The sequence below is a fragment of the Oryzias latipes genome, chromosome 15 (assembly GCF_053564925.1).
Source record: "Oryzias latipes strain Hd-rR chromosome 15, Olatipes_Hd-rR_3.1".
In the NCBI taxonomy this organism is placed as follows: Eukaryota; Metazoa; Chordata; class Actinopteri; order Beloniformes; family Adrianichthyidae; genus Oryzias; species Oryzias latipes.
The window spans coordinates 25,982,749-26,009,304 of NC_136251.1; the positions used below are offsets into that span (position 1 = coordinate 25,982,749).

Here is a 26,556-nt window from a genome sequence, read left to right on the forward strand (position 1 = left end):
ACTCTACTTTTAGATTTACGTCAGTTTTCTAATATTTATTTTGTCTTCCAGACATGCAAAACACCTTTTGCCTTCCCATATAGGAAAAATACTTTATCAATACTTTATCTGCAACATTTCATGACTTTTTTTTTTTTTCACAACCCTCGATTTTCCAAACCAGATTTCAGAATGAGTCATATCCCGCCTCATCTTAAGTTAGATTACCTCCTTTTGGAAATGATCTGAACTACATGAAAACAGTCACAAACCCAAAAAAGAAACTGGTACCAAAATAGGTTTTATTTTACATAGAAACATTGTCAAAACCTAGAAACATTTTTACATGTAAACATTTTTAAAACAAGGAGAAAATGTTTTAAATTTCACAGATTGTACAAAATATTGACAAAATTAATTTCACAACCGCTTTATTCTTTGTGTGTTTAAACCCACCACCAAACAACATCATCTTCAAAAAAAACAACAACCGGTGTGGGCTGCTAACTGTTGTTTTCTCCAGTCTTTGCTTGTGTTTGTTAGAATATTCAGCCTGCAGGTCAGTTAGTTCATTTTTATGTAAGGCTTGAAATCTGAGTGGTGAAAGTCTTTCAACGTTTAAAACAGCCCCCTGCCCCAAAAAAAAAAAAAAAACAACTAGCACCAACTTGCATTTTGTTCAAATCTCAGAAAAATAAAATAAAAAGAACCTCCTAATTCAGTATTTCTGTGTAGTGCTTGCCTAAATATTACTCTCAACAGGGAGATGTGCATTTCCAGTTAAGCTGGTGTAGTCAAAACCACTACAATTGGAATTGTTTCAGAATTTCTTTCATTTTTGACCCGACAACATCCTCAAAATGCTCCTGTTTACAGACTTTATACAAACAAATTAAAATACATTTGTAGGGATTTTGTATTTCCAATTTAACCTAAGAGTAACTCGTCTGTGAATATGTAGCAATGCCAAGTTTTTCTAAAAGAATGAAAAGCAATTCCTGAGAATGGACGATAAACTGAAAAGCCCTGAAAATAGAAAGTTGATATTTAATAAATTATGCCCATCATCTGATTCAAGCAAACCTTTCAAATGACAATCAGAATAAAAAAAGAAAAGAAAATTCTTAACAAAAAGAATACATCCAAGCGTGTTGAGCTGGTATTTATTGCTGTAGCACTCTCACAGAAATGATCGATCATCTGAATTTATAGAAGAAAACCAGATTTTATTTCTCTTCTTTTTATCTCACTGGGAATTAAAGTAATTGCCAACAAAACAAATCAACATAGGATTACAAAACCCCCCAGAAAATAAACAACACAACAAGCAGTAAATCATCCACTGTAATTAAAGCTTTCGCCGCACATATTCAGTTCCAGTTCATCAAAACCAAACTAAAGGTGGCTTCCATCCAATGACCGAGTCCTACCACACCGGTTACCCTAAAACATTGGTGCATAAGCTGACTAAAAGTCAACGGTTCAAAGGCAGCGTTTCATGGAAGCTAGGATTACTTAGTCTTCAAAAGGACTCTCAGCAACGACGGCCGACCGGCACAAAAATGGCACAAATATACCGTACACCTGAACCCGTACAAAGTATTCAAACTTTTAACTAGCGACACCTGTCAGATTCCAGTGCTGCAAAGCCAGACATTCATTTCCAGAAAATCATCTCATATTTAATCACAAATCATGCTCTCGCACACAGAAAAACATAAACGCAGCTGCAAGACTAGAAAAGACAATGCAGGAAAAAAAAAATGCATAACCTGAAATAGAGAAGCGCACATTTAAATTAGGGCGACTCTTTAGTGTCACCTTTCCAGGCATAGGCGTTTTATGCTAATTATTTTTACCATGGCATCGAGCATTCCTTAAGCTCACTTTTTCTCTCCAACTTTCTGTTTACCCCAGGCTCTCGCACTTTCCAATCATCTTTCACTTCACCGTCCCCACTGCTGTTTAGATTCAAGACCATCTGCAAAGCTTCAACACCCACAATTTTCAGTGAAAGGTCCTCATCAGGTTCTCCTGGAGCCTCAGTGCCCATCTGGCTTAGCTTTGAACACGTCTGATTCAGAGCCGGGCAAACTTGAAGTTGGTCCAGACTTGGGCGAATTGCTGTTCCCCTCAACAAACATGTTCGGAATGTCCTGACCAAAGTAGATCTTACTGTTAGCAGCTATGGCCTGATACTTCATCAGCTCCAGGTACTCCGGCGTCAACTTAAGCTGCAAAGATTAAAAAGAATTATGTCAGTATTTTGAGAAAATGATAAGGATTTAGCTTTTTGTCATCAAAACACAGGTATGATCCCAGACAAAGGTCCATGAAACAGGTCTCCTGGGGCATCTTTATAATAAGAATTCATTTCTGCTGTTGATAGAGAAATATCACCTAGACTGATAACAGCTAGTCAGAAAAACAAAAACATAACATCTGTTAAGATTAATCCATAAAAAAACATTTACATGGGCTTAAATGATGCATCTTTTACAAATGAAATGAGCTGAATAGAAGCAGCTTTATATCCCACTAAAATCATTTTTTAAAATCCATTTTAAAAGAGATCCTGGTGCTCTTTTAATTAGGATTCTGACGTTTTGTGCCTAAATCAAGGAAATCTGTAAATTCCTTTGACATTCGCCTCCGAGTTGTGGGCGCTGAGCTACCCCGCCCCATCTTAACCTCCCCACTGCAGAGCGGAGCAGCAATTTTCAAACAGCATTTTTTCGTCTGCTCCTCGTTCACAACGTTTTGAATGTAGAAATGCTTCATTTTCTTTGTATATGTCCACAAAAACATGTTAAAGACACCATTTTGATCAGAGTGGGGTTTTTTCTTTAGAAAAAAACTCAAAACAGGATCAGAAAAGCCCTCAAATCTAAATCTCCACAAATGAAAACAGAAAATCGGGTTAGATGATGATATTTGGAGTAGGGGAGGGTACTTGTACAGTTCTTACCCTGTTTGCCTCAGAAAACTTAGCAGCAGTGTAATACTCTGCATCTGCTTTGGCCCTCTCCCTGGCCAGGAAAGCAGCATCTGAAACGAACACATGTGATAAATGAGACAAATGAGAAAACCACAATGGCCTCAGACATTTTATCCACAAAAAAAGGAAAATGAGAGCAGCTATGCCAACCTTCTATTTCAGAAATCTTCTTCTCAGTCTCTTTCTCCATCACCTTTTGTCTAAAATGGATCTCTGCTACTTGAGCCACTTTCTGAGCCTCTAAAGGACAAAAAAACAGTTGTTAGACATGACTGACAAAGAAACAGCCGAAACTTTACAGAGAGATGCAAATAAAAAGCCTACAATGATTTACAGTAAAACAACAAATTTACCAATAATGGCTTTCTTCCTTTCAGTCTCCGCCTCCTTTTCCACAACCCTCTGAGTCTGAACCGTTATTAGGAGACGAGTTTTCTCTGCTTCCCTAAACACACACACACACACACACACACACACACACACACACACACAAGTACACACATTTAGTTCTATTTAATGTATTTAATTCATGAATTAAGTGAGTAAGTCTGTGCTGAGACAAATCCTCTAAAACTCACATGAGTTCAAAGTTCCTCCTGATAGACTCGGGAATCTTCGGTTTGGTGACACGGACAGCCTGCATGGAATTGGAGAGAATTAAATAAATATGCAACATCTTTCTATTTTGACCAAATGTGGTCAAACAATTACAAATTCATGAGAAATATATTTTACAGTGTTAATCAATATGATCATTAACTTAAATGAATACTAACAGGAACAATTTCTGACTATTAAAAGAAGTGCAAAATATTGTTCCATTTTTTTCCCTTAAAATATCAAATATTATTAAATTTAAGTGCATGCTGTATCACTATGAAGTGTGTTTACATACCTGTATTGTAAGTCCAGGTGCCATAGCGTTCAGATCTTTCTGCAGTGCAGTTTTGAGGTTTTCATCTATAATATCTGCAGGATACAAGGCAAACTATTCAAATACAAACTATTTGGAGTTTTAGGAAGGAACACTTATTGAAGCAGTCAAAGCCTCTCACCGAACAGCTCAATGTAGACTTCCTGAAGTGTGTGGACGCTACAAAACTGGTTCAATTCGTGGTGAATCTTGTTAAAAATGAGAGTTTTGTCATAATCGGCCGTGTAGTTCCTCACAATGTCCACCACTACAAACAAAGACACGGTGGTTAAAGTCGATCAGGAACGTTTGCAATCACAAAGATTTGAATACACCATACCTGCTGTAGGGACCAACATATTTACAACTTCTATTCTGTCAAAGTAGATCATCACACCACCACTATTACAGAAAAAAAACAAGGTTTAATTCAAACAAATAGTATCTAAAGAGTAATTAACTTCTGAAAATGTGTCTCTGTAAACAGTCATACCTTGTCCCACAAGGCACATTCTTGATCTCATCAGTTTGAAGCGTGGTCTAAAACAAAAAGTTCAAACATATTTTGACCCGAATGTTAAAGTTGAGAGAAATAAAACTAAACACATGAAAATGAGACAACATTATCCCAAATCTATTAGAAAAAAGAAATATCACAAATGTGGAAAATATAGCATTTGATTCAATTATTCTCATTTGTGTTACATTTGTATTATTTATGTCCAAAGGATCAAGTTTAAGCAGATCAGAAATAGTTAGAGGAATTAGCCACTCAATAAAAATTTGTTCCTTACAGCTAAGAAGCTTTGAAAGCAAAAGCAAAATTTTTTTTTTTTTAGAATTATGCAACTAAATGGTGCAAAATTTATTTTTTATTTATTATAGATCCTTGCTGAGTAAATATGTTTAATCATAAATTTTGACTGAGAACTTTTCAAAAACACCTCCACCTCCCAAGGGAGTCTTGTTTGGACCAAGCGGATTCAACGAAAGTTTTAAATGAATTTAGTTTAAAAAAAAAAAAAACATCTACTACAAGTTGGGTTTCAGTGCAAAAGTATCTGTTTACCTGCACTGCTCTGTATGTGGTGATGAAAGGCAACATGATATGATATCCTGGACCATTGGGAGTAGTTAGTAAAGCTCCACCTCTGGAAAAAAAACAAAAAAAACAAAAACAAGCATTGCTTGGTGCATATCCGCATACACAAATAAATAAATAAATAAATGAACGAGTTCCCAGTACAGCTTCCATATTGTCTTTGCGTTTATAATCTGCCTCACCAGATGTAAAGTATATTTAAATTTCTCAAAATCCTTTAAAGCTCCATTGCAATCATCTATTGATTTGTTTGAAAAGGATTCCAAGTGGTCTTTTAATTATGATTATGTCATTTTCTGGGACAGTTTCTGCAAAGCAGAACCACAATTTTAAACTTAATTTTCTTCATATATGTCCTCCATCATGAGTAAAATACCACAAGAAAGTGTTAAAAAAAATCCAGTTTTCATTGGGATTTATCTTTAAACAAGTAGGTCCCAATTGGTAGATATTAATGTCAACTATGAAAAACAGGTGTTTTTCACAAACTACAGACGTAAAAAAACCGAATGAAATACCTGTAGTAGACGGCAAGGTGTCCTTCCTCTATCTTGTGAATGGAGGAGTGCAGCATGAGGGCAACCACTCCTGCCATTGCTGCAAATACTGCCCCCACATGCGGCATTGTCATCCTCACTTACACACACCTGCCAGAAAAAAAGGAAATGTCAATCAGCAGAAATATTTACACAACGATAAGCAGTGACTGAAAGGGAATCAAAATACCCACAGTCCCAGACTCAGAAAAACAGGGGACCTTTCCGCACTTATCTGAAGAAAACATTGACACACCCGAGAAAACACTAAAAATATGGTCGAAATCCTAAGGTTTTGTAGAGTTCTAGCAACAATACTGCATCACAATATAATTTAAAGTACGCATAATGTGCAATTTAGGTGTCAATATACACATTGAACCAAATTTGCTGCAGGGTGAATCAATTTTGTATTAAATCTGTAAAGTAACAAAAACAGCCCAATAATAAAAAAGATTGAACGTTTGTTTATTATGTTTTGGCCTACAATTTAAATCAAGTAAAACGTTGGTTGTTAAACATGGTGAAGATCAGTTTTGAAATGTAATGGAACCTCGATGCGTAACACGAGAACTAATGGGAATGCTGGGAAGTGTAAAGCTAGCGTGCTTCTTTCTGCTTTATAACTTGTTCTTAAAAAGGCAGCAAGTGAGATGCCTCTACAAAGTAATAAAGCAGAAATTAAACGATACAAATCTGCATACTCGAACATGACCGACTCATTGAGAAAGTGGAAAACGGAAGACTACTAGCAGGTTCGCTTAGCTAGCTAGCTAGCTAGCTTTCTCTAAGGGTGGATTCGGAAATCGCTTACTCCGTCGGCAAATTGCACCTAAGCGCAACTTCAAGTTGTCAAACGGCAATAAAATATAACTAATATTCACATAATGGACAATGCTGTTGATTATTTAAACATCTGAAACATTACAATAAATATATGGTTTTAAAAAATGAAAAATTACCCAAGTATCGAACAGTTGCACTCTGGTCTTATCATTCGACGGACCATCCCCCTCACGTCACTCCTCCCCTTCCAACGCTGATTTGCTTCATCGAAGTTACTTCAGGGACCGTCGAAAAAAAGCCAAATGCGATTTTAAAAAAGTCCTGGGGACAGTAAATTGTTTTTTTCTTCTTCTTATTTCTAGTTATTTTGCGTTTCTGAGCCTGGACAATTTGGTACAGGAAATATTTTAAAAAAGAAATAAAAATAATATTCGGTGGCAAACTCTATAATTTAGGGTCAACTTTTCTATAAAAATATGAATGGCAAAACTAATACTTTGACAAAGACCTATTCAAAAATGAATATTTATAATAATTATGACACACAAACTATGACACAAAAAAGGCAGACGGTTTAAAAAAAACAAACAAAAAGGGCATAGATCACTCATTAAGAGATATAAATTTGAAGAAGAAAAAAAGAACAAATGAGAAATAAGGGATTCGGGAACCAAATAATTGGACAGAGCAAACAAAAATATGAGTACAAATAAAATGACTTATAAAAACTGAAAATAACACAACACTGTAAAAATCCCAAAATCTATCTAGGCAAAAATGACATGAGAAGGTACCTTCATGCAAGTCTTAAGGTTTAAAAATGATATTTATGGTGATTTTCCAACCAAATAATTTAAAAAACTTTATTTCTTCTTGTTTTTTTCTTCTTCATGCAATTAACTATAAGAAAGGCATTCAGATTACTCACAAGGATGACTCAGACAAAACAATGTTTGTGTTTAACACCTTTATAAAAACGTCAGGTCACCTTCCATTGTTAACACATTCTTTTAACAAAAATAATGCACTTTGATTCATCTGAAAATAAATATGTTTAATATTTAAGGACAAAACACTCATTAAATATGTTAACATTTTTTCATGGACAGCTTAAAAACACTTTTTATACGTTATTGTCAAAGAGGATAATGTATAGGCACACATAGAGTGTTTCTGATATGCCAGACATTGTAATCTTTGGAAAGTTTTCATGGCTTCTGAGACTGGACCTTCACTGCTCCAGACTGAGTCCAGCTCCAGTCTTGATCCTGAAGAAAGAAAAAAAACCTGTTCAAAATCAAGCAGACTTAAAAGAAAAACCATCAAGACACAAGACCAACATGAGGGGATGGCTATTATTGATCAAAAATAGTGAAGACACTTGTCCTTATATTTGAAAGTTACATCAATAATGATCATTTCATTCTGTTCTCCAGACTTTACCATTACACTGTGCTCCATGCTCTGAGCAGCATCTTGCATGAGAGAAGTCAGATGACTCAGATACCGCTGATTTTCATTGAGCAGCTGGCCAACAGTTTCACTGAAAAAGACAAGAAACATTTAACACTTTAAAGACTTTGTTTACACCTCAAACTGCAACTTATAGTGAAATTCATCTTTTATAGGCAGAGAGTTGCGTTTGGAAGAGATCTTACCAATCAGAGGGATGTTGTGACGACACTGGAGAGTTGTTCTGTTCCTAAATACACAACCACAAATCGTATTAGCTACCAAAATACCTCATTTCTGTGCTGAAGCTCTCAAGTGTCTGTTGTTACTTTATAGCGTACATACACAGGCAACCTTAAGAAGATACCAGAACTCCTTTTGTCTCCTCTTTTGCATTTGTATCACAGTGTTTTCTGTAGCTTTTATATCCCCCAGGGCTTTTTCCAGATGAGGGAACAAATCCACAATATGTTGCTTACACACTAGAATGGTACTATGGAAAAAATGAACATTCAGAACATTAAAATCGGGCCACTTTATCCCTCACTTGTGCCGACATTGTTCAAAATGTTTGATTAAATTGGGTATAGTTTACCTCAGGTGAGTGTACAGATCTTTCAGCACTCTGTCCTGGTTCTGAACTGTCTGAAGGATTGTTTTCACCATATCTGAGCTGTCACTGTAACCATGAGGCGGGTCAGGACCTGAAAAGGAGATGACAACACAACCTGTTCATCATTTTTGTATCATTCAATTAGCAGTTTTACAAATGTACCTATAGCAAATACACAAAAAAATATTTTTGTATTACAATTAAAAATGTGGATTATTGTATGTTGCTTTAGATAAGTTTAGGTACTAACTTTTACATTTAGCCTTCAGTTGCCTGTAGAGTTCAATCGCCTTTTTTTCCCTGAAAAAAGAGACAAAAGCATTTTTAATTATTTTCAATTGCTGCTACATAAAATGAAAAACAATAAGTCAAATTAACTTTAAAAGTTCGGAAACATATGTTTCTTGGGGTTAAATGCCACTCCACAACACCCTAGACCCAAACTATAAGAACCAATAGTGATATTAGTGTAACAGAAAAACATCAGAAATGTGTTCTGGGATTCACTTGCTCTGAATTATATCTCATATAATTCTTAAACCTTGTAGGAAAAAAATGGGTCTAAATCCTTTTGGGTTTTCAAAATGAAGTGGAATAACAGCTTTGCAGTGATACTCACAGCTGTTCCATTACATCTCCTTGTCTTCTGGCATATGGACTCCTCTGCAGCTCCACAATCTCATTATGCAAGCCCAGAATCTCTTTATCCAGGAACCCCACGTCTGCAGCCTTCAGCAGGAAAACCGTTAGCACTGTGCTGTTTGAATCACTCCAATAAATTAGCATTTGTTTTGAAAGTGTCTCACCTTCGTTAATAAATCAACCTTTTCTCTACTTTCTTGCCACGTCTTCCACATTTTTTCTGAAGCTTCACATTAAAACAAAACAGCAGCAGAGGCGTTAAAAGTGACAGAAAAATGCAACACACATCACAGAAGATCCTGAAAATCCACTCACAGATGCCGTTCTTCATCTGGTTGGCGTATTGCTCCAGATCATACTGGATGCTTGTCTTAAAGAAAGCCAGCTTGGCTTGGAGTTTATGTGACTCGGAGAACAGTTCGTTCTTGTACTTGGTCAAGGTGGTGTTGTAACGCAGCAAACTCAGCCTAACGCAAACAGCAGGAGAAACCAGAGTCTCGGAGTGCTACTACAGTGATCATTTATGTGGCTACTAATGCACTTACATGGCAGTCCTCTGCCCCTGATACAGCCGGAAGTAGTCCTCTTTCAGTCCACAAACATAGCTGACAGCTTCAGCCCAAACCTTTCTCAGAGTGGAGAGGGGGAGCTGTGTTTTAGTCTCCCTGACTGGCAACAAGAGAGAACACAAGCACATATCACATCACACCAAATTAGACACGAGTTTAACTGAATTTAAGTTAAATCAACCCTAGATAAAATTTATTTAAACATGAGTACAGAACACAATAACATCTAGAAAATACGTTTACAACTTGGTGCAGAGATAAGCATCTCACCTATGAAGTTGACGCTCTCTGGCAAAGGTCTGGCGGTCAGCGGTCCGGAGTATTTGTTAAGGCTTGTGTGAAACAGGAACACTATAGAGTTATCCCAGCCTCGCTAAAATAAAAAGATGCAGAATTAAAACTATGGATGCATAAAATAAAAGACTCTGGAGATAAAACTACAAACTTGCCCTAAAGAGGAAGGTGGAAATTTATTATTGCCCTAAAAAGAAAAAAACAACAAAAAAATGTAGTTCACTTTGTAAAAAAGAAAAACATTAGCAAAAATTGGAATTTATCTGCATCTGCATTCACAATTGCAGATGAAAAAGTACAAGAACTATACACTATTGTGGTGTATGTAGTTAGCGTTCGACAAACAAACGCCGTTTTGGCTTGCGTTTGTCTTTCTGTGCTGCATACCAAGCCCTCTGGCAGAAATTGGATGGGCGGCCTACGGGGGTCGAGGGAGTTTCCCGTCTCCAGCAGAAGCTCTTGGCTCTGTGGGGAAATATGCGCTTGTGTTTGTGCTTCGAGGCGAAGCTGCAGAGAGAGTAAACTCTCGTCGGTCCCCAAATCTAAAGAGTGCAGCTGGGCTGAGGTCATGTCCAAGACGTGAATGACCTGGAAGATGAAGAGTGAAGCTTGAGGGTAGTTTCACTTAATGTTCCGTCAATTAGAAAGAACACACACACTAAAGAATGAAGTAAATCCAGATTGAAGACATTTTCTTCGGGTTAACCTTCATGCTGAGAATATTGTGCAGAACGGAGTAAAAGTAAGGCTTGTTTGTTTCCGGATCCAGTCCTCCGCCACGAGTTGAAGGATCCCAAAGCAACAGCATCTGGAGCAGAGACTCTATGGGTTCCAGCAGCGGACTGAACAAAGGAAAAACAGATATCAATTACTCAGAATAAAGTTAGCTGGACTCACTTAAATTTAAATGATTCCTCCTTGACCTGCTAAGATTGTTGGGATAAGGCAGGTGTGCTGAAAATCGAACTTCACCATTCATGTCCTCGACTGCCATGATGTCTTTAGGCCCCTTGTTTTTGACTTTGCTTGTCCTACACAAGCAAAAAATTAATAAATGCAAAAAATTAGAACACAAATTATTAAGATTTTCCAAAGCAGTCTGCAACAAAAATAAAGATTCAATATTTGACACACTTCCAACAAAATTGGTATCATGATAATCCAATTTTATAGCTTCTAATTTCTTAAAAATCTTCAATATTGAGAAGGTTTCCAATTCTCCTTTCTCTGAACCAGGTTTTCCTTTCCTTTTTTAAAGTACAGAATTACCAAGAGTTGTGAATCACTTGTGCTGGGAAGGGGAAAATATGTCTAGATCAACAAAGTAAGACTGAACAGACACTTTAACCTTCATCTCCAACTTTCAAATGCACTTAGTTTGTTTAACATAACCAGGCATTTCCACTTTACCTTTTGAAGGCTTCACTCTTAGGAGTCTCCATCATGTTTAGACAAAAAAAAATAATCCTTTCAGCTCTCCAAAGAACACATTTCAAACTGAACTGGGATGAAATTTAGCATTTAAAGAAACATCTGCAATTATTACCGGTAAAAAAAAAAAAAACTGCTATTTCTCCCAACAAATGCTAGTAAATAATAAAGACGTGAAAAAATAGCCTTTGTTTACAATGCAGACTTTGAACATAAACAACCCTAAATTGAAGTTAGCTTACTGCACCTTTTTTTTGAGTAGATAAGATCTGCTTCATGTAATTAAGGTTTCTGCCACGCCTTTTTTACACTAGTATTTTAACATGAGTCAAAACTGTGAACAATTACAGAAAAAAAAAAAAAACTAGATGCATTTTTTGGCTTACCACTGTACGGGCTGCATGTGGTGCAGAAACGGCCGAAAGCCACAAATGCATTCAAAGAGCACTGTCCCCAAACTCCAATAGTCCACACTTACAGTGTAGGGTTTGCTCTCAAACAGCTCTGGAGCCTGTCATGTGTACATATAAAGCTTTAAAACTAAATAAAAACACCAAAATGAATATATTTTGTAAGATAAATTTACCAAATACTGTAAAGTTCCAACAAAGGATGTGCAGAGACTGCCTTGATCCAGATCTTTTGCATACCCCAGGTCTATAATTTTATGTACAAGCTGAAGAAGGAATATTTTAAACAAAATTAAGAAGAAAAAAAAAGAACAAAGAAATCTGTTATTGTGTGTCACAAATTGCAGCTAATACAAGCTTCATGTATGTTACAGACTAAATTACTGCACCTTGCCATCGATCTCTTGTAAAACTATGTTTTCTGGCTTCAGATCTCTGTGAATGATCTTATTCTCATGAAGATACTGGATACCAGAGCCTGTGTTGGTCAGAAATTCCACACATATTACACTGAGCTTAAATAGTCTTGTATCAAAGTAATAACTTAAAAAACCCCAATACCGATGTCTTTAAGTAGTGAGAGGACTTCACTCTCCTTTAACCCACAACAATTTTCTGGTTTATGCAGCACCTGAATAAAAAAGTAAATGCATAATACCTACATTTGCAAAAACTTTTATTTAAAAAAAAATGAATGGAGAAGCTATATAGTACCTTGCGTAAATCTCCTCTTGAGCAGTATTCCATCGCCAGCAGCGGTAGATCATTTAAAGCGATGGCATGCAACTCCTCAGGAACTTCTCTGGCCTGAACAACATTCAGATGGTTCAGCCTGTCGACAGTGGGACCAAACATGTAATAAAACATTTGTAAAAGCTGAAATGAAGTCACAAAATTTAGATCAGGGGTCAGAAACCTGAGGCTCCGGTGCCACACCCATTTTTGGCTTTGTAGAAAAATGCAAATCATTTGAATAAATAATGAGTTTGTAGTTTTGATTAATTTGTTTAAGTCAATTAAGTTTCGTCCTTTTTTTTTTAGATTTTTACCATTTCAGCTAACTGAGCAAAGAAATTTCAGAGTGGTTTTATTATTAAAATAAACTAAAAGCACTTTTCTGATCTTCTGCTGAACAACAGTGTCTAGTTGCTGCTCAGGGGCAAAGTTCCAAAAGTATATAAAACTGCATTTACCGTACATGAATAGATTTCTTTTAAATAGGAGAAATAGGATGAAAAAGTCATAATGACAGATTTGACTTTTCTTCCTTTTTGTTAATTCAATTGAATTTGCTGCAGGAGAAGGACCTTATTTAACACAGGGTATGTTTTATTTTGAAAGGAATTTGTCTGTGCTTCAATCAAAACTACAAGTGTTACAGAAAAATATAACACTTTTGTAATTTAGTTATTGTAAATAAATAAAAGCTACACTTTATATACAAATGTTTAATGGCGCCAAAAACATAAATAAAGCTTTTATTTTTAAACAAGGAGGTGGAACATTAAAACTGGACCAAATGGCTTTCTTTGGGTTAAAGGTTACAGACCCCTGATTTGGATAAACCACAAACAGCAGTCACTTTGACATGATCTGAATCTCTCTGCTCCACCGTTCTTTGTTCTTAGCACTCAGGTCCAGGCGGCAGTGTTTCACAGCAATTTTCACCCCTGTCTCCTGCTCCAAACAAAAACAAAACAGGAAAATAGCAGAAAGAAGGGGTAAAAAACATTGCTGTTTAGGTTAGGCCTTCCAGAATGCACAGCATACAACTCACCACATGTTGGTATAAGTAAACGTGTCCAAAGCCTCCCATCCCAAGCCTTTCCTTGGTTTCCCAAGAGCCAAACAGCTGGCCCTGTTTCAGGGCGGACCGCTCCATGCTTAAGATCAGTCTGACAATAATAAAAAAAAAAAAACATTTTCACAGATATGAGGATACATACATTATAACATTTAAAACATGTTTGTTTGCACTATTATGCACGTTTCGTTTAATGTATTTACGAATATTACATTAGTTGATCTGTTATTTCAGTGAACTTAAAAATCTACACTAGTAATAATAATGTTAACAAACTCACCTTTCCCAGGGCTTTCTCACACAGTCGATTGTTTACACTTAGCTTACTACACCATTGTTGCTGCACAGTTAGCTAAACTGGTTTCTACGAGTTTTATTTATTAATAAATATTTGAATGACACTCGAAAGGTGCATATTAAGTTAAAACTATTGCTTAGACGCTAGTTCATGTTGACAGTTTGGCTAGTTTTTGTCTCATTTGCTACAGCCTACGGGAACACGCCAGAGCAAAATGAAAGTTCAGAGACAGGCTTAGAGTTTCCGCGCATGCGTACTTCCTCCCTAAGGCTGCCCGCAGTGTTTTTCTGTCTCACGGGGGATTCACCGATGACCACAGTCTTTTGTCTGGACCTACATCCGCGCCAGATGCTGGTCAGCAGCGGTGACTGTTTTGATTTTTCTTTTAGCTGACGTCGCTGTTATCATCTAAAACTTAAATTCTGTTTAAGTTGCTCACTAGATGGCGCCAAAACTCCACGTTAGATCATCAAAACATCCCGAATAATGGCCAAAAACAGGAGGGAAATAGACGTAATATAGTCTCTTTAAACATAAATATGTATTTATAAGAGCTAAGACAGTAGGAGCAACGTTAATGACATAGATATGTTTAATAAGTCAAACACCTGATTTGCAGTTCCTTTTTTGTGACAGTAGGGGGTGCTGTAACTCCTACTACGACGTTGGCTCCTGATTGGCCCCCCTAAACATGTATTTCTATATAACCCATAGAGGCGCAGTGTTTTGAAAATTAGTTCAAAATGCAATACGTTACATTTAAGCTGCTGTTATTGAAAAGTACTCCCATATGTTAAAATTTTATGGCTGGATTGATTTCTTGAATTACTTTAAGTTACTTTCTTTCACAAGCCATTGAAACCTGTTGATGCATTTAGGCCTTTGCATCAAAACACTCCAGCTCCAAAACTATTCTAATTTAGCATCTATTTTTTTTTTCATAGCTTGAAATAAATGTAGTCACCAGGATAAATGAGAACTTTCACCTGCAAAAAGTAATGTTATTTTTGTAACAAGTTACTACCAATACTTCTAATGCCACCACAGCAAGTCCTTTTTTCTTATGTCATCTTAAAGCTAAACAAAGTCTGGCCATAAAACATGGATGATACGTCAGATTAATTGGGGCACAGGAAGAGGACCTGGAGGCAGCAGATTTGAAGATGATGAGGTTTTCTTTTGGAAATGACGAGGATTAAAAGAATCCATCGGATGAGCAGCTGATGTTAGATTTTTTGGAAATAAATTGCCGGGAAGCAGAACCAGATAGTTTGAATACAATGAGCGGAGGGACACTGATGTTGTTCGTAAAAGGATGTTGAGGTTGGAGCTACCAGGAAGGAGGCCTAGAGGAAGACCAAAGATTAAGGGTAGCAGATGTAGTGAAGGAGAGTTACTGTGAGTGAAGAAGATGCAGAGGATAAGGAAAGATGGCAGCAAATTTGATGACCCTTTAAAAGAGCAGCCAAATGGCAAAAAATGAGATTTAATGTGGTAAATCACAAGCAAATGCCAAACCTGGAGGTGATAGTGAACATCTGGAGCTATTTAGACCTTCGCAGAAGCTGATAATTTTTTGTGGATAGCTTAAAATTATTCCGAATTCAGTAGAAGCATAGTTTACTTCCAGTTGCCAAAAAAGTAAAAATTCTTACAAGTTGAGAGTTACTATGACTGAATTATGAGCACTTTTCTAACCCTACATTGTAATGACAGAAAGAGACCTGACTGCAACGCTGCTGCTGTATGTAAAGACAGAGTGCAAAGAATTTTGCCCCAAACCCAATCAATTTCAGAAACATGATTGTGTGCCACCATAGGCAAAGGTTTCCTCACTATGATGTGAGGAAATGTTGAAGTCACACAGGAAATGACTTCTTTATGTTTTTGCTGCTAAATGTGTGTGTAAGAACCAATGACTCATGGTAGCGATGCTGCTACGCATTTATAATATATATTTTTTTTGTTTCGTGAATTTTCCGGTGTCAGATAAATGCATCTAGACATTAAAGAAAAATACAATTAGAAACAACAAACCACAACAAGAATCAAGTTTCTTATGCAAAAGTGAGTAAAGCAAGTGTGACGGAAGAAAGTCCACCTCCCTTCTCTCCTCAAAAGGTCTGCTACTCCTAGTGCTCCTTTTATTAAGAATTCAAGTAGGAGGTTACAGTTTGCAAACAAAGAGAAAAGTTCAATCGGGAGTGTCGTATAATGAACCATTTGGGAGGATTACATTTAAACAATGATAATAATAAAACAATTTCCCTCACATCCGGAAAGTGTTATAAGAGAGACTATTAAGTGGTGTAGTGGTCACACGGTTGCCTCACAGCAAAAAGGCCCTGGTTCAAATCCCAGTCTGTATGGTGTTTGCCTGTTTTCACTATGTATGTGTGTCTTTATTCCAGGTAGTTCCTACCACAGTCCAAAAACATACTACACAGGTTAAATTGGTGATGTTAAATTGTCCCTAGGTGTGAATATGATTGTTCCTCTGTCTGTGTGTGGTCCTGTGCTGGACTGGCAAACCATCCAGGATGTATTCCATCTTGACCCAACAGTGGCTGGGACAGGCTCCAGCAACCCTGTGACCCCCAGAAGGGGTTAAGCAGTTTCAGAAAATGGTCAGATAAAATTGGTTGACAAAGGAATTTCTTCCTAAAATTTGGGTTAATCCCAATCAAATCATTTTTACACTCAAATTTGATAGATTAAATGGTGTACACATTTTTTTAAATTACATTTAACTATTATGAAAACTTTTTTTTCTGCAGGCTACAAGTTTAATTTTAAATACATATCTACCAGTTCATAGAAAAGAGAAGTGTGACATGTTTCATTTTACTGGATCGGCAAGCTGCAAAATCGTGTGACTAAAAGAGTCTTTTTGGGAGGCTAAACATCCGGTGAAGTTTGAAAAACGTGTTTGTGAATCATGATTCTAAGAATTTCTAAAAATGAAATGAAAGCTGACATTATAAAAGGATTTTAAAAAGTCTTTATAACAATTAAAAAAGCTTGTAAAAAAGAAAAGAATGTCGGTAGTTTAATTTCTTCTGCAATGTTGTAGCAATACACCGATCTAGGTTTAGAGCAGTTCTCAATCATGCCAAAACGCTAAACTTACATCTCATTCAGGGTTTATTTTTAAGAGCATTTGTCATGATTTCCTTCTTCCTTTTTTCTACCACTGCGTAATTGTGTTGTCTCTTTGGAAGGAAGTATTTATAATTAGGTCTACACATACCATTGTGCAGCAGGTAAGAGTCAAATTCAACTGAAATTCTTGCTTTAAAAGATAAAATGATTGGTGTTTGTAAAAAAAAAAAAAAGAAAGCACATGAATGAAAAGCCAGTGTGTGTGACCGCAACACAAAGGAATTACTGAAACGACAAATTCATAGGATGATAAATCAATGATATTAGCACCCACATTATGATATGAAATACCCCCTAACGTCCTTTAAAGCTGAGCCCAAAGTCAAACACCCCAGACTTTATGGTGCTCTGGTTCCCCAATGTTCTACTAATTGTAAACGGCATCATTTGATCAGCTGTAAAACTTTTGTAGGCGATCAGTGTTGAAAGTTTATTTCTGAATTGTAACAGGGAACTTAAAGAGAAAATGACCGTCTTTGCCACCTGTTTCTGTCTCTTAACACCAACTATAGCTTCTGCCACAGCTGATAGAAAATGGGAGAGTATTTTAATGCTCAGTATTTGTAGCTTTTGTGGACAAATGAGTCAGGTGTCTCTGGTCAAAATGACTTCAGAGCAAGCAGTATTGCAGCTGGCTCAACCACTGATGTTTTGGTTTTCCCCAAGTTGGTTAATTTCATCACGTCTTTCCTCTTTTTATTCAACACCTGTAAAAATGGGACTTTTCATCTACGTGGTGCTGCACACACATCTAATTTGAACAAGATGTATCAGTTAGATGACTGAACTTGTTCTAGTTTTTTTAGTGTGAATGCTGAACAACCTCAGATTTTGCCTAGAGGGTATACATACTTTTTAAATTTATTGTTATCATCAAAGAAAAAGAAACAGGAGTAACACAATGAGGTCATTGTTTGTTGGAAAAGTCTCAAGAATTGAGCAAGGGGAAGTTGTGTTAAAACATAATAAATGGTGCATGAGCTGCATTGGACTTAATGTTTGAATAAAGATTTAGGCTAAACAGCTGATGTAATTCATCTCTGTCTAAGATTAAGATCCAGACTATTGATGTGGCTTTGAGTTAAACTGCAAACAGGGCAGTGATGTAAATTTATTAACATTAACTTTTTGATTTTTTATGTTTAACCACCTTATATTTAATAACTAAATATGGTGCTAAATATGAGTATTTTTACATGAGTAAGTGGAAGAACAAACAATACTTGGAATGATTAAAAATAAACAATTCAGAGGAAAAATCTCTGCTCTTCATTTTTTATAGTAAAAAAAACTAGATATAATATCTGTTTAGATAAAAGTCCACAGCAACCGGTTTAAGAGTAAACATTTGAGTTTTAAAAAAATGCTGCATTTTAATGCCAATTAATTTAAGAAAGAGCAAATTGTGTATTTTTGAACTCTAAGACTAAAAAACATCACAGAGAATTACACAACAAACCAGCTGTGAGTGAAAATGTGCAAACGTTTTTTAGTTCTTTTTGAATTTAGCATTTTGAATACAGCACAGCTCTCAATGGGATTTTTTTGTGTAAATGTTTATTAAGTAAAGCTCTATTAAGGTCCTGCCGCTGTGTTTCTTGTTTTTCTGTTATCATAAAGGAAACTTTTAGGACGGCTTTATTTTATGGCTGCGTGTCTTAATCTATGACTTTAAAATACTCTAGATTAGCAAGAAACCAGCGTCTGACTCAGTTACTGGGACATGTACAGGGTGTGTATCTGCACATCAGACTTAAATCATAGCCTCTCATCAACTTTAAGGGGATTTTGTACATTGCATTTGCTTTTCCATGATCCGGATTGGAATTTTTCTAGGAAAAAGTTTGACATCCGACTGGGAAGCTGAAGCAATTACCCCCTTTTCTAAGCAGATGGATCAAACTTATCCATCAAACTTATACATCAGCAGACAGCCAGATGCGTTTCATTTATTTTACTTTATGTTAGACTTTAAAAAAGTATTGTAACATAGTTGGCTGTTCATCAGTGAACATGGATTCTCTAAAAAACTGTGTTAAGAGATCCATCCATCCATTTTCAAAACCTGCTGAATTCTCAATTGGGGTCATGATGCTGCTGGAGCCGACCCAGCTACTGCTAAGCAAAGGTACACCCTGAATAGTACACCAGTCTGGTTGCAGGGCCACATACTCACACACAATTACATGCACAACTATGGGGACAATTAAGGGATACCAATTAACCTATGAAGCATGTTTTTTGACTGTGGAAGGAAGCCAGACTCCCTGAAAAACATCATGCACAAGGAGAACATGCAAAGGTCCCAGCCAGGATTTAAACCAAGGCCCTCGCCCTCTCGCTGTGAGGCAAGGGTGGTAACCACTGAGTGCAGCCCTCACTGGGAAATAAACATTCCCAGTTTTGTTCACAATGGGAAATAAACTTTCCCAGTGTGAACAAAACTGAAAAAGACTTTTTAATTTATTTTGTGTCATTCAAGGAGGTGGTAGATACGGAGAGCTGGTGTGTTTGCGCGTGTGTGGGTCTGTGGTTGTGCGTTTGGGCGTTTAAGTCATACTGCAAGCTAAATTTGGGCAGCTGTGGTGAAGCGGTAGGGCGTCGATTTCTGATCAGAAGGCTCAATTCTCACCTTGCCCACCCATGTGTCAAAGTGTCTTGGACACTGATATCATCAATGGTGGCATCAGAGCCACCATTAGTGTGTGTGTGTGTGTGTGTGTGGGTGTGTGTGTGTGTGTGTGTGTGTGTGTGTGTGTGTGTGTGTGTGTGTGTGTGTGTGAAAGGGTGAATGTGACTGTAAAGCGCTTTGGGGCTTCGAGGAAGATAGAAAAGATCTATACAAGTATTTAAGTTGTTTGTTTCTTTGTTTTTTTTTTTCTTTTCTCTAGTTTGTTGTTTCTCATCAAGTCTTCTAAGCGTTCAATACCAAGGACCCTCTTGAAAATGAGATCTTAAGGGACTTATCCTCATGTTTAAATAAATAAATAAAACCTTCCTCGTAAAATGTTGGGGAAGTCAGTGGAACTTCTTGTCTGACTTCAATGCTTCCTTGCTGTTTAGAAGCACAAGACTGTCGTGACAAGGCTCTTCATCATCGTTTTGTCGTTGTGCATGAATGTATCTTCTTCAGATCCGTCCTTCATATAGACTCTTTGTAACAGAATCTCAATGAATATCTCATCTGAAATAAAAAACTTGGTTTGATTTTAGTAAAAAAAAAAAAAAAAGGAAAAAACCCAAACCAAAAAAATGTACACAATTTTCACAATGTGATGAGTAAGAATTACAGTGTTTTGGCCTGCTTCATATTTTCAATCTGTTTAAAAAAACAGGTTGAATTCAGAATCACTGCAATGATCTTCATTTCCACCATTTGCTGAGTTTTTAATAAGTCTTATCTCAGTTAATCCTTTTTTTCTTTCAGTGTTTATTCTGGGTCATTACCACCTGTAAGCTGTCACTCAATCATAGATGTTCATTTTACTGCATTACCAATTTTGGATATGTTATGTGTAGAACTATGACAAGAAGGGGCAGTTCATTTCATGTGTCATAAGACATGACAAATTGTCTGATCTACTGGCCAATTGTCTGGCGGGGAGGGTTTGTGTGTAGCCTCTAAGGCCCTCCCTCTCACATCTTCTGTTTACTTAAATAGGCAGCAGCACAGTGATGAGCATTCATGCAACAACAGAACAACAATTTTGGACATTTTGGTTCACTAAAAAGAAGAGAACGGTTGTTTCAGCTGACAGAACAGAGATTTTTAAAAAGGTAACACCGTCTTCATCTTTTCTCACTTTTTTGCATTTCTGAAAACACATAAAGTCAGCCTTGTGTATTTTTCGTCATGCCTTTTTTTTGTCTGTTGTTTTGTCTTCATCTGCTCAACAACGCGTGCTCAGAGTATCTAGATATAACAGCATAAGATATGTGCAAAATGCTAATTTGATGTAATATTGTGCACAAGCATGGCTGTAATCTGCTAACCTAAATTGATGTTGGGCTCACTGTGCAGATAGAGGCTATGTTTACACTACAGGCCACCGGCAGCGCACATTCTCTGTTGGTCTAATTTTTGAAATGGCTCTAAAATAAAAGACTTCCAAGTGCACAGATTTATTTTAGGGGATTTTACTTTTTTAATAGCTTTTTAAGCACTTTCCTTTAACTATACTTATTAAAATTGTACACAATTATTCACATAATTACTGAAGAGCCACCCCTTTTTTTATGGTCTCTGTGAAAAAAGTCAGAGAAGTACAACCTACTTTATTTTTAGCAATAATAGTTTTCATTTCTGTATTTTTGTTCCTACATAGGCAAAAAATCTTAAGTAAGCAGAAGCAAAAAGAAGAAGATGAGGCTGTTAGTCATCACTTCCATCCTCTTGGCGCTCACAGTCTGTGTGGTAAGTAATAGCAAGTGGAAGTAACTTTAGGTTATGGGTCCAGACAGAGGCTTGTGATGAAATGTTTGATTGTGTCTGTTCTTTTTTCAGGCATTTTCTCACAGAAGAAATAAAGAATGTGAGTCCCCCTCAGAGCAGTAATGATGTAATAAAATCGATTCATTTTTTATTCAATGTAGTCAACTCTCTGTGCTGCATTTGTCGTCCACAGTGAGCTGTCAATCTGGAGATGGGAGCAGTTATAGGGGGACAGTGAGAAGGTCTATTAATGGGAACAGGTGCCTCAACTGGAACAGGGTTAACCACCCTTGGGACACTTACAACGGAGTTGGAAACCATAAATACTGCAGGCATGTTTTCAAGAGCCAAACATATACAAGCCCAAGAGTATCCCTTCTCTAATATTGTTATACGTTATTCCAGGAATCCTAACCAGAGACTGAAACCATGGTGTTATGTCAGAAAAGAAGGAAGAATTTTCAAGGAATTCTGCGATGTTCCTAAATGTAAGTCTGGGAGGAGAGTTGTAGTTTCTTTCCCTTGAAATCTGCAGTAAATGTAGAAAAAGCTGATGAAATATTGACATTTTTGCTCCTAATCAGGTTCTGCATCAGCCTTAACGCCATCAGTAAAACCAACTTCAAGCCCTCCTCCAGTGGACACAGGTAGTTCAGCCCGTTGTTGGTTAAAAACATCAAAAGATTTTTCTCATCTTAGCTCATACCTCACCTTTTCTGTTTTTCCAGAGTTCACGTGTGGAGAACGCCATGAAGGGAGGAAGAATAAAGTTGTGGGGGGATCTTTCACAACCGTTGAGTCACAACCTTGGATTTCTGCTATTTTTAAAAAAAAACGTTTTCTTTGTGGCGGCTCTCTAATCTCACCTTGCTGGGTTCTCACAGCTACCCACTGCTTCTCTGATGAGTAAGAAGGCAGACACATTACAAACTACCAACAGATAGCTCTTATTCAATACATTTACTGATTTGTTGCATGTCAACTCTCTGTTTAGAATTGATGCCAAAGCGGAGGATCTGACTGTGTTTCTGGGAAAGAGTGCCATCAATGACACGGATTCTGAAAGGGAGCAGAAATTTACCGTGGAGAAAATGATCATCCACCCAAAGTATAACAACTTTAACAACGACATAGGTGGGCACAGCCACATCTGAGTTAAATGTGGAGGATTTCTGTGTGAAAAGCTCACACAAGTTGCTTTATTTGACATTTTAGCACTGCTGAAAATCAGAGGCGCAGAAGGAGGCTGTGCAGTGAAGACGCCGTCAGTGCGCACAGTTTGCCTTCCTCCTCTTCATACACAACTTCCTCCAGGATTCAAGTGCAGCATTGCAGGGTTTGGAAAAGAATCATCTGGTAGGCCTGAGTGCTGCTCTGACTGATCATGCCAGTGTACATTCACCCTTGCGCCACATTTCCCGTAATGTTGCTTTAATAACAGATGTTGTGTCATCTGCAGAGTCCTGGCAGTATTCACAGATCCTGAAGCAGGCGGACGTGAATCTGATGTCCAGCACCGAGTGTAAAAGAGAACCAAATTACCAACGTATGTTAACCGAGAACATGTTGTGTGCTGCTGGCCCGGACTGGAGCACAGATTCATGCCAGGTGAGCATACACCTTTTTTTGGAAAACTGTATTTGAAAAAAGAAAAAAAAGAAAGAAAAAGTACTAATTTATGATTATTTTCATGCATGTCTTTTTATTGATTGTCTCTTTCCTCTCAGGGTGACTCCGGGGGTCCTCTGGTGTGTGAAGCCTCAGGCCGCATGTTTCTGTTCGGGGTGGTGAGTTGGGGCGATGGTTGCGCCAGCAAGGACATGCCAGGAGTTTATACAAAACTGACCAATTATAACAAGTGGATCGCAGAAGAAACAGCACTCTCCGAATACACGAAAGGATTAATGTATCCGCTAAAATGAAACCACATTAATAATATGTAACCTATCCGGTTTTGTATATTTCACAAAGGAAATTTTGGAAGCACTTTGTATATTGTGCAGCTTTTTATTGTAAGGATCCATGATGACAAAACAAAACAGCTCATGTATTTTTGTAACTGTATTATATTTATATATTTTTAGAAGAATTTTTTATATGAAAACGTGCAGGTTTAACCTCCAAAGACCTGGCATCTGCGGACATCATATTTTGGGTTAATTACCACAGTAGTTATTTATGCTTAACTGGGGCCCTGTGACATAATGTGTAGATGGTTACTTCAAATATTAGTTCAGGTCTTAGGAGGTTAAAGGCTAAATTAAAGCAATTATTGTTATTATTGATCTATAATGTTTCAAGAGCAGCTGGCAGGTCCTGTTGTTGGTTTATTGTTCTTTTTCTACTTGCATATTTATTGTAACAAATATATTTAAGTTGACTTTTATAACCCAGTTGGGTTTCACTTGCATAAACTTGAAAAGCAAAGTTTTTAACGTTTCTTTATGCATTTATCTTTTGAAGTTGTTGCTTGGACTTTTCATATCAATTACTGAAAAATAAAACATAAAAATAAAACTGTTGTCTTGTTGATTCATTCACAAGCTTTTGGAGTTTCCCCACACACACACCAAACCCCTTTTTGGGTGTGTGGATTTAAACGGATGTAAAAATGTAGACACCTTTGCACCCTTGCTTGCTGGAGCCCACAGCTTCCTTTTACTGTGCTCACACTCTAAAAAAAAAGGCTGTTGCAAATAGCAGGATTATGATCAATTCTTATCTTTTCTTGTTTTTTTTTCTGTGAAAGCCATTTAATTGGAAAATCTAGAAGTGTCACAAGTTAAAAATGTTAAGACAAAACATTTCTGAATGCTAAAAATAATAAATAGGTAATCTGTATTCTTAAATAAATTTATTTTTTAATTTAATTTGCTTTCATAAACTTGTTTTAATAAGATAACTCTTCATAGAATATTGTTAAAGCAAAAAAAAATATATTTTGTCAGAAAAATGTAAAAATCAGTCAAGCTGAAATAAAACTATTAAGCGCTGGCAATGCAACTTCCTCCAACTAAACACTAGAGGGCAGTGTTGTGCTCAGAGCGCACGACAGTTAAGTGGAGAAAAAAGAAAAGCACTCTTTAAAAATATACAAAAAACCCCTAAAATATTTAATATGAGAAATCGTAAATTTTATTAAACTGTCACTCTAAAACAAACACCGAATCCCAAGTAAAGATGAAATAAATATAATCAATTAATTTAGAGTTTATAAGAGTACTTTCTTACAAGATAAAGCTATTATCAAAGAGTTTTTTATGACAACAATAAGCCTACATAACCAGGGCAAAGAAACTGGATGTAGTTTAAAAAGTTCTAAACTTAAATATGACCAAAACTATAGAAGAAATTATAAAGATTTTGGCATCCATCTCCCTAAAAATATCAACAAACACACAACTTTAAACAGTGGGTAAGAAAAACGGAACAAATGATAATAGGAAAAATAATATTTAACAGACAAAGTGGCAGAAAACAGAAGATTTTTCACAGATTAATTTCACTTGAGTTACGAAGTTAATGCAATTAACAAATGAGAAAAAGTGAGAGAGAGAAAAGGAAATTACTGGTACAAAGTCCAACTAAACTAAAAACTTGAGTGAAAGGTGGACTTCAAATGAGAGTGCTGCTGGTTCAAGTCCGTCACTCATGGATGGGACAAATGCTGGGGAGTTTTACCCCACTGCATTTATTCCACTGGGGTGAACTTTGTGTGCTTGTATGTGGGAACGGGGTGTCCTTGAAAAAAGTGTTCTCTATTAAATATAAGAGACTTAAGAAAACCTAAGTTTGTTTCAAACATACTGATTCTATGGTGATGTGGCTACCAACAAGTATGGCCAAAGAATGTGATGATCGTGATGACTTTACTTCAGTTTATACACTAAAAGTTTATTTGTACAGCTTGTATTCATCAAAACTGTGTATTTGCAAAGACCCTGAGAAACACATGAACTAATATGTTTAGTGTAATTAATGCAACGCCAAAGCCAAGAAATGAGTAACATAAAATTTGAACTGTTTCCTAATTATTATGTTTACACAAAATCTATTCATGCTATAAAACTTTGATTTTATTACTGTAGATTTCTCAATATACTTTCTGACTAAATGATGCAGAATACTAAAGGTTATTGGACAGATAGAAGTTTTGAAAGAAAAGTAACATTTAAGGATTTTTTTAACCAAAAGGTAATGCTCAATCACTAATCTAAAATGTCCTTCTGCAAATGGAAGGTGTTCAAGCATCATAACCCATAGTCTCTATGATACCCTGGGGAAACATATCATATGAACGCTGCATCCTTTCTCTGGCCATGACAAACAAATTCATTTTTGTATAAACATCTGTGTGCTGAGCACAGGTCACGTCCAGCTAGTATTTGCTGAGAGCATCATTCAATACACTCACAGAGAAACATTCTGCCGTGTCTTCTATCAAAGTCTGTTTGGACAAGTTCACATAAACAGATAACTCGCAGCAGGGCTACTTGAGCAATTCTGGGTCTGTCCAGCTCGTCCTCGATTATTCACAGACAAAAGTTTACTTCACTGCTGCTCTGACTGGATCCATATATGGATTAGAGATGCAACAAGTGTAACTACGACTCTTTAAGGATAATTCTGAGAGGAGAAGAGATGAGCCAGAAGATACTGGGTCTCCCCCAGGCGGATAAGCAAGTCGTTGTAGTTGCAGTTGTTTTTACAAATACTACGCACGGCCTATAAACACAGTCACGCACACGTGACCATCTGTTCAGCAGGGGGTCTGAGGGTAAGTATACACACCGAATAACACAGTGATTTGGTATACCACATCCAGTTTCCAGGCATGTCCAAAGTCCGGCCCACTTTCAAACTTTTTTGCCGGCCCATGTCATAAAATCAATACCTCCAGTGAATACTTATTAAGAACTCTGTGTACAATTTTCTTTGATTGTGATTGGCTGAATTATGTCTTCAAATCCGAAACTCACAGTAATGTTGGAAATAAAATGTGTTTAAATGTATTGCTGTTTAATGTAAAGCAATGAAAAGTATACAGTACCACACCAAAAAACCTTGACTCCCAGCTGGGACCTTTCTGTATGGAGACTGCAGAGCGACCACAAAAATCAATGTATTGACGGTTC

At 36.8% G+C, this 26,556-nt stretch overlaps 3 protein-coding genes across 4 annotated transcripts; 1 reads left to right on the top strand and 2 right to left on the bottom strand.

Annotated features, from left to right (window-relative positions):
- Positions 1-264: 264 nt before the first annotated feature.
- Positions 265-6,646, bottom strand: erlin1 (ER lipid raft associated 1). Of its 2 annotated transcripts, none has more exons than XM_023963787.2 (12): positions 6,491-6,646; positions 5,511-5,639; positions 4,960-5,041; positions 4,384-4,430; positions 4,231-4,292; positions 4,033-4,158; positions 3,873-3,946; positions 3,556-3,614; positions 3,331-3,422; positions 3,128-3,217; positions 2,948-3,027; positions 265-2,213 (listed from the first exon to the last, which is right to left on the bottom strand). In XM_023963787.2, exons 2-12 carry the CDS (start codon positions 5,621-5,623, stop codon positions 2,022-2,024), a joined length of 1,017 nt encoding a protein of 338 aa, XP_023819555.1. In that variant the 5' UTR covers positions 5,624-5,639; positions 6,491-6,646; the 3' UTR covers positions 265-2,021. The 2 variants fall into 2 exon arrangements, with proteins under 2 accessions (XP_023819555.1, XP_023819557.1); XM_023963789.2 differs by having other exon boundaries at positions 6,343-6,492.
- Positions 6,647-7,266: 620 nt separating this feature from the next.
- LOC101171857 (inhibitor of nuclear factor kappa-B kinase subunit alpha) lies at positions 7,267-14,171 on the bottom strand. Its single transcript, XM_004077180.5, has 22 exons — positions 13,810-14,171; positions 13,503-13,620; positions 13,308-13,402; positions 12,440-12,557; positions 12,287-12,356; positions 12,115-12,203; positions 11,902-11,991; positions 11,702-11,826; positions 10,808-10,915; positions 10,591-10,726; positions 10,272-10,472; positions 9,861-9,963; positions 9,567-9,690; positions 9,337-9,488; positions 9,186-9,247; positions 8,999-9,108; positions 8,630-8,679; positions 8,362-8,470; positions 8,112-8,259; positions 7,973-8,016; positions 7,758-7,857; positions 7,267-7,582 (listed from the first exon to the last, which is right to left on the bottom strand). The coding sequence occupies exons 2-22, from the start codon at positions 13,605-13,607 to the stop codon at positions 7,523-7,525; spliced, it is 2,199 nt and encodes a 732-aa protein (XP_004077228.1). The 5' UTR covers positions 13,608-13,620; positions 13,810-14,171; the 3' UTR covers positions 7,267-7,522.
- A 6,469-nt stretch (positions 14,172-20,640) lies between these two features.
- plaua (plasminogen activator, urokinase a) lies at positions 20,641-23,938 on the top strand. Its single transcript, XM_004077409.5, has 11 exons — positions 20,641-20,766; positions 21,315-21,403; positions 21,494-21,521; positions 21,615-21,753; positions 21,827-21,909; positions 22,006-22,068; positions 22,150-22,327; positions 22,416-22,555; positions 22,637-22,777; positions 22,881-23,029; positions 23,149-23,938. The coding sequence occupies exons 2-11, from the start codon at positions 21,353-21,355 to the stop codon at positions 23,341-23,343; spliced, it is 1,167 nt and encodes a 388-aa protein (XP_004077457.1). The 5' UTR covers positions 20,641-20,766; positions 21,315-21,352; the 3' UTR covers positions 23,344-23,938.
- The last annotated feature ends 2,618 nt before the right edge of the window (positions 23,939-26,556 follow it).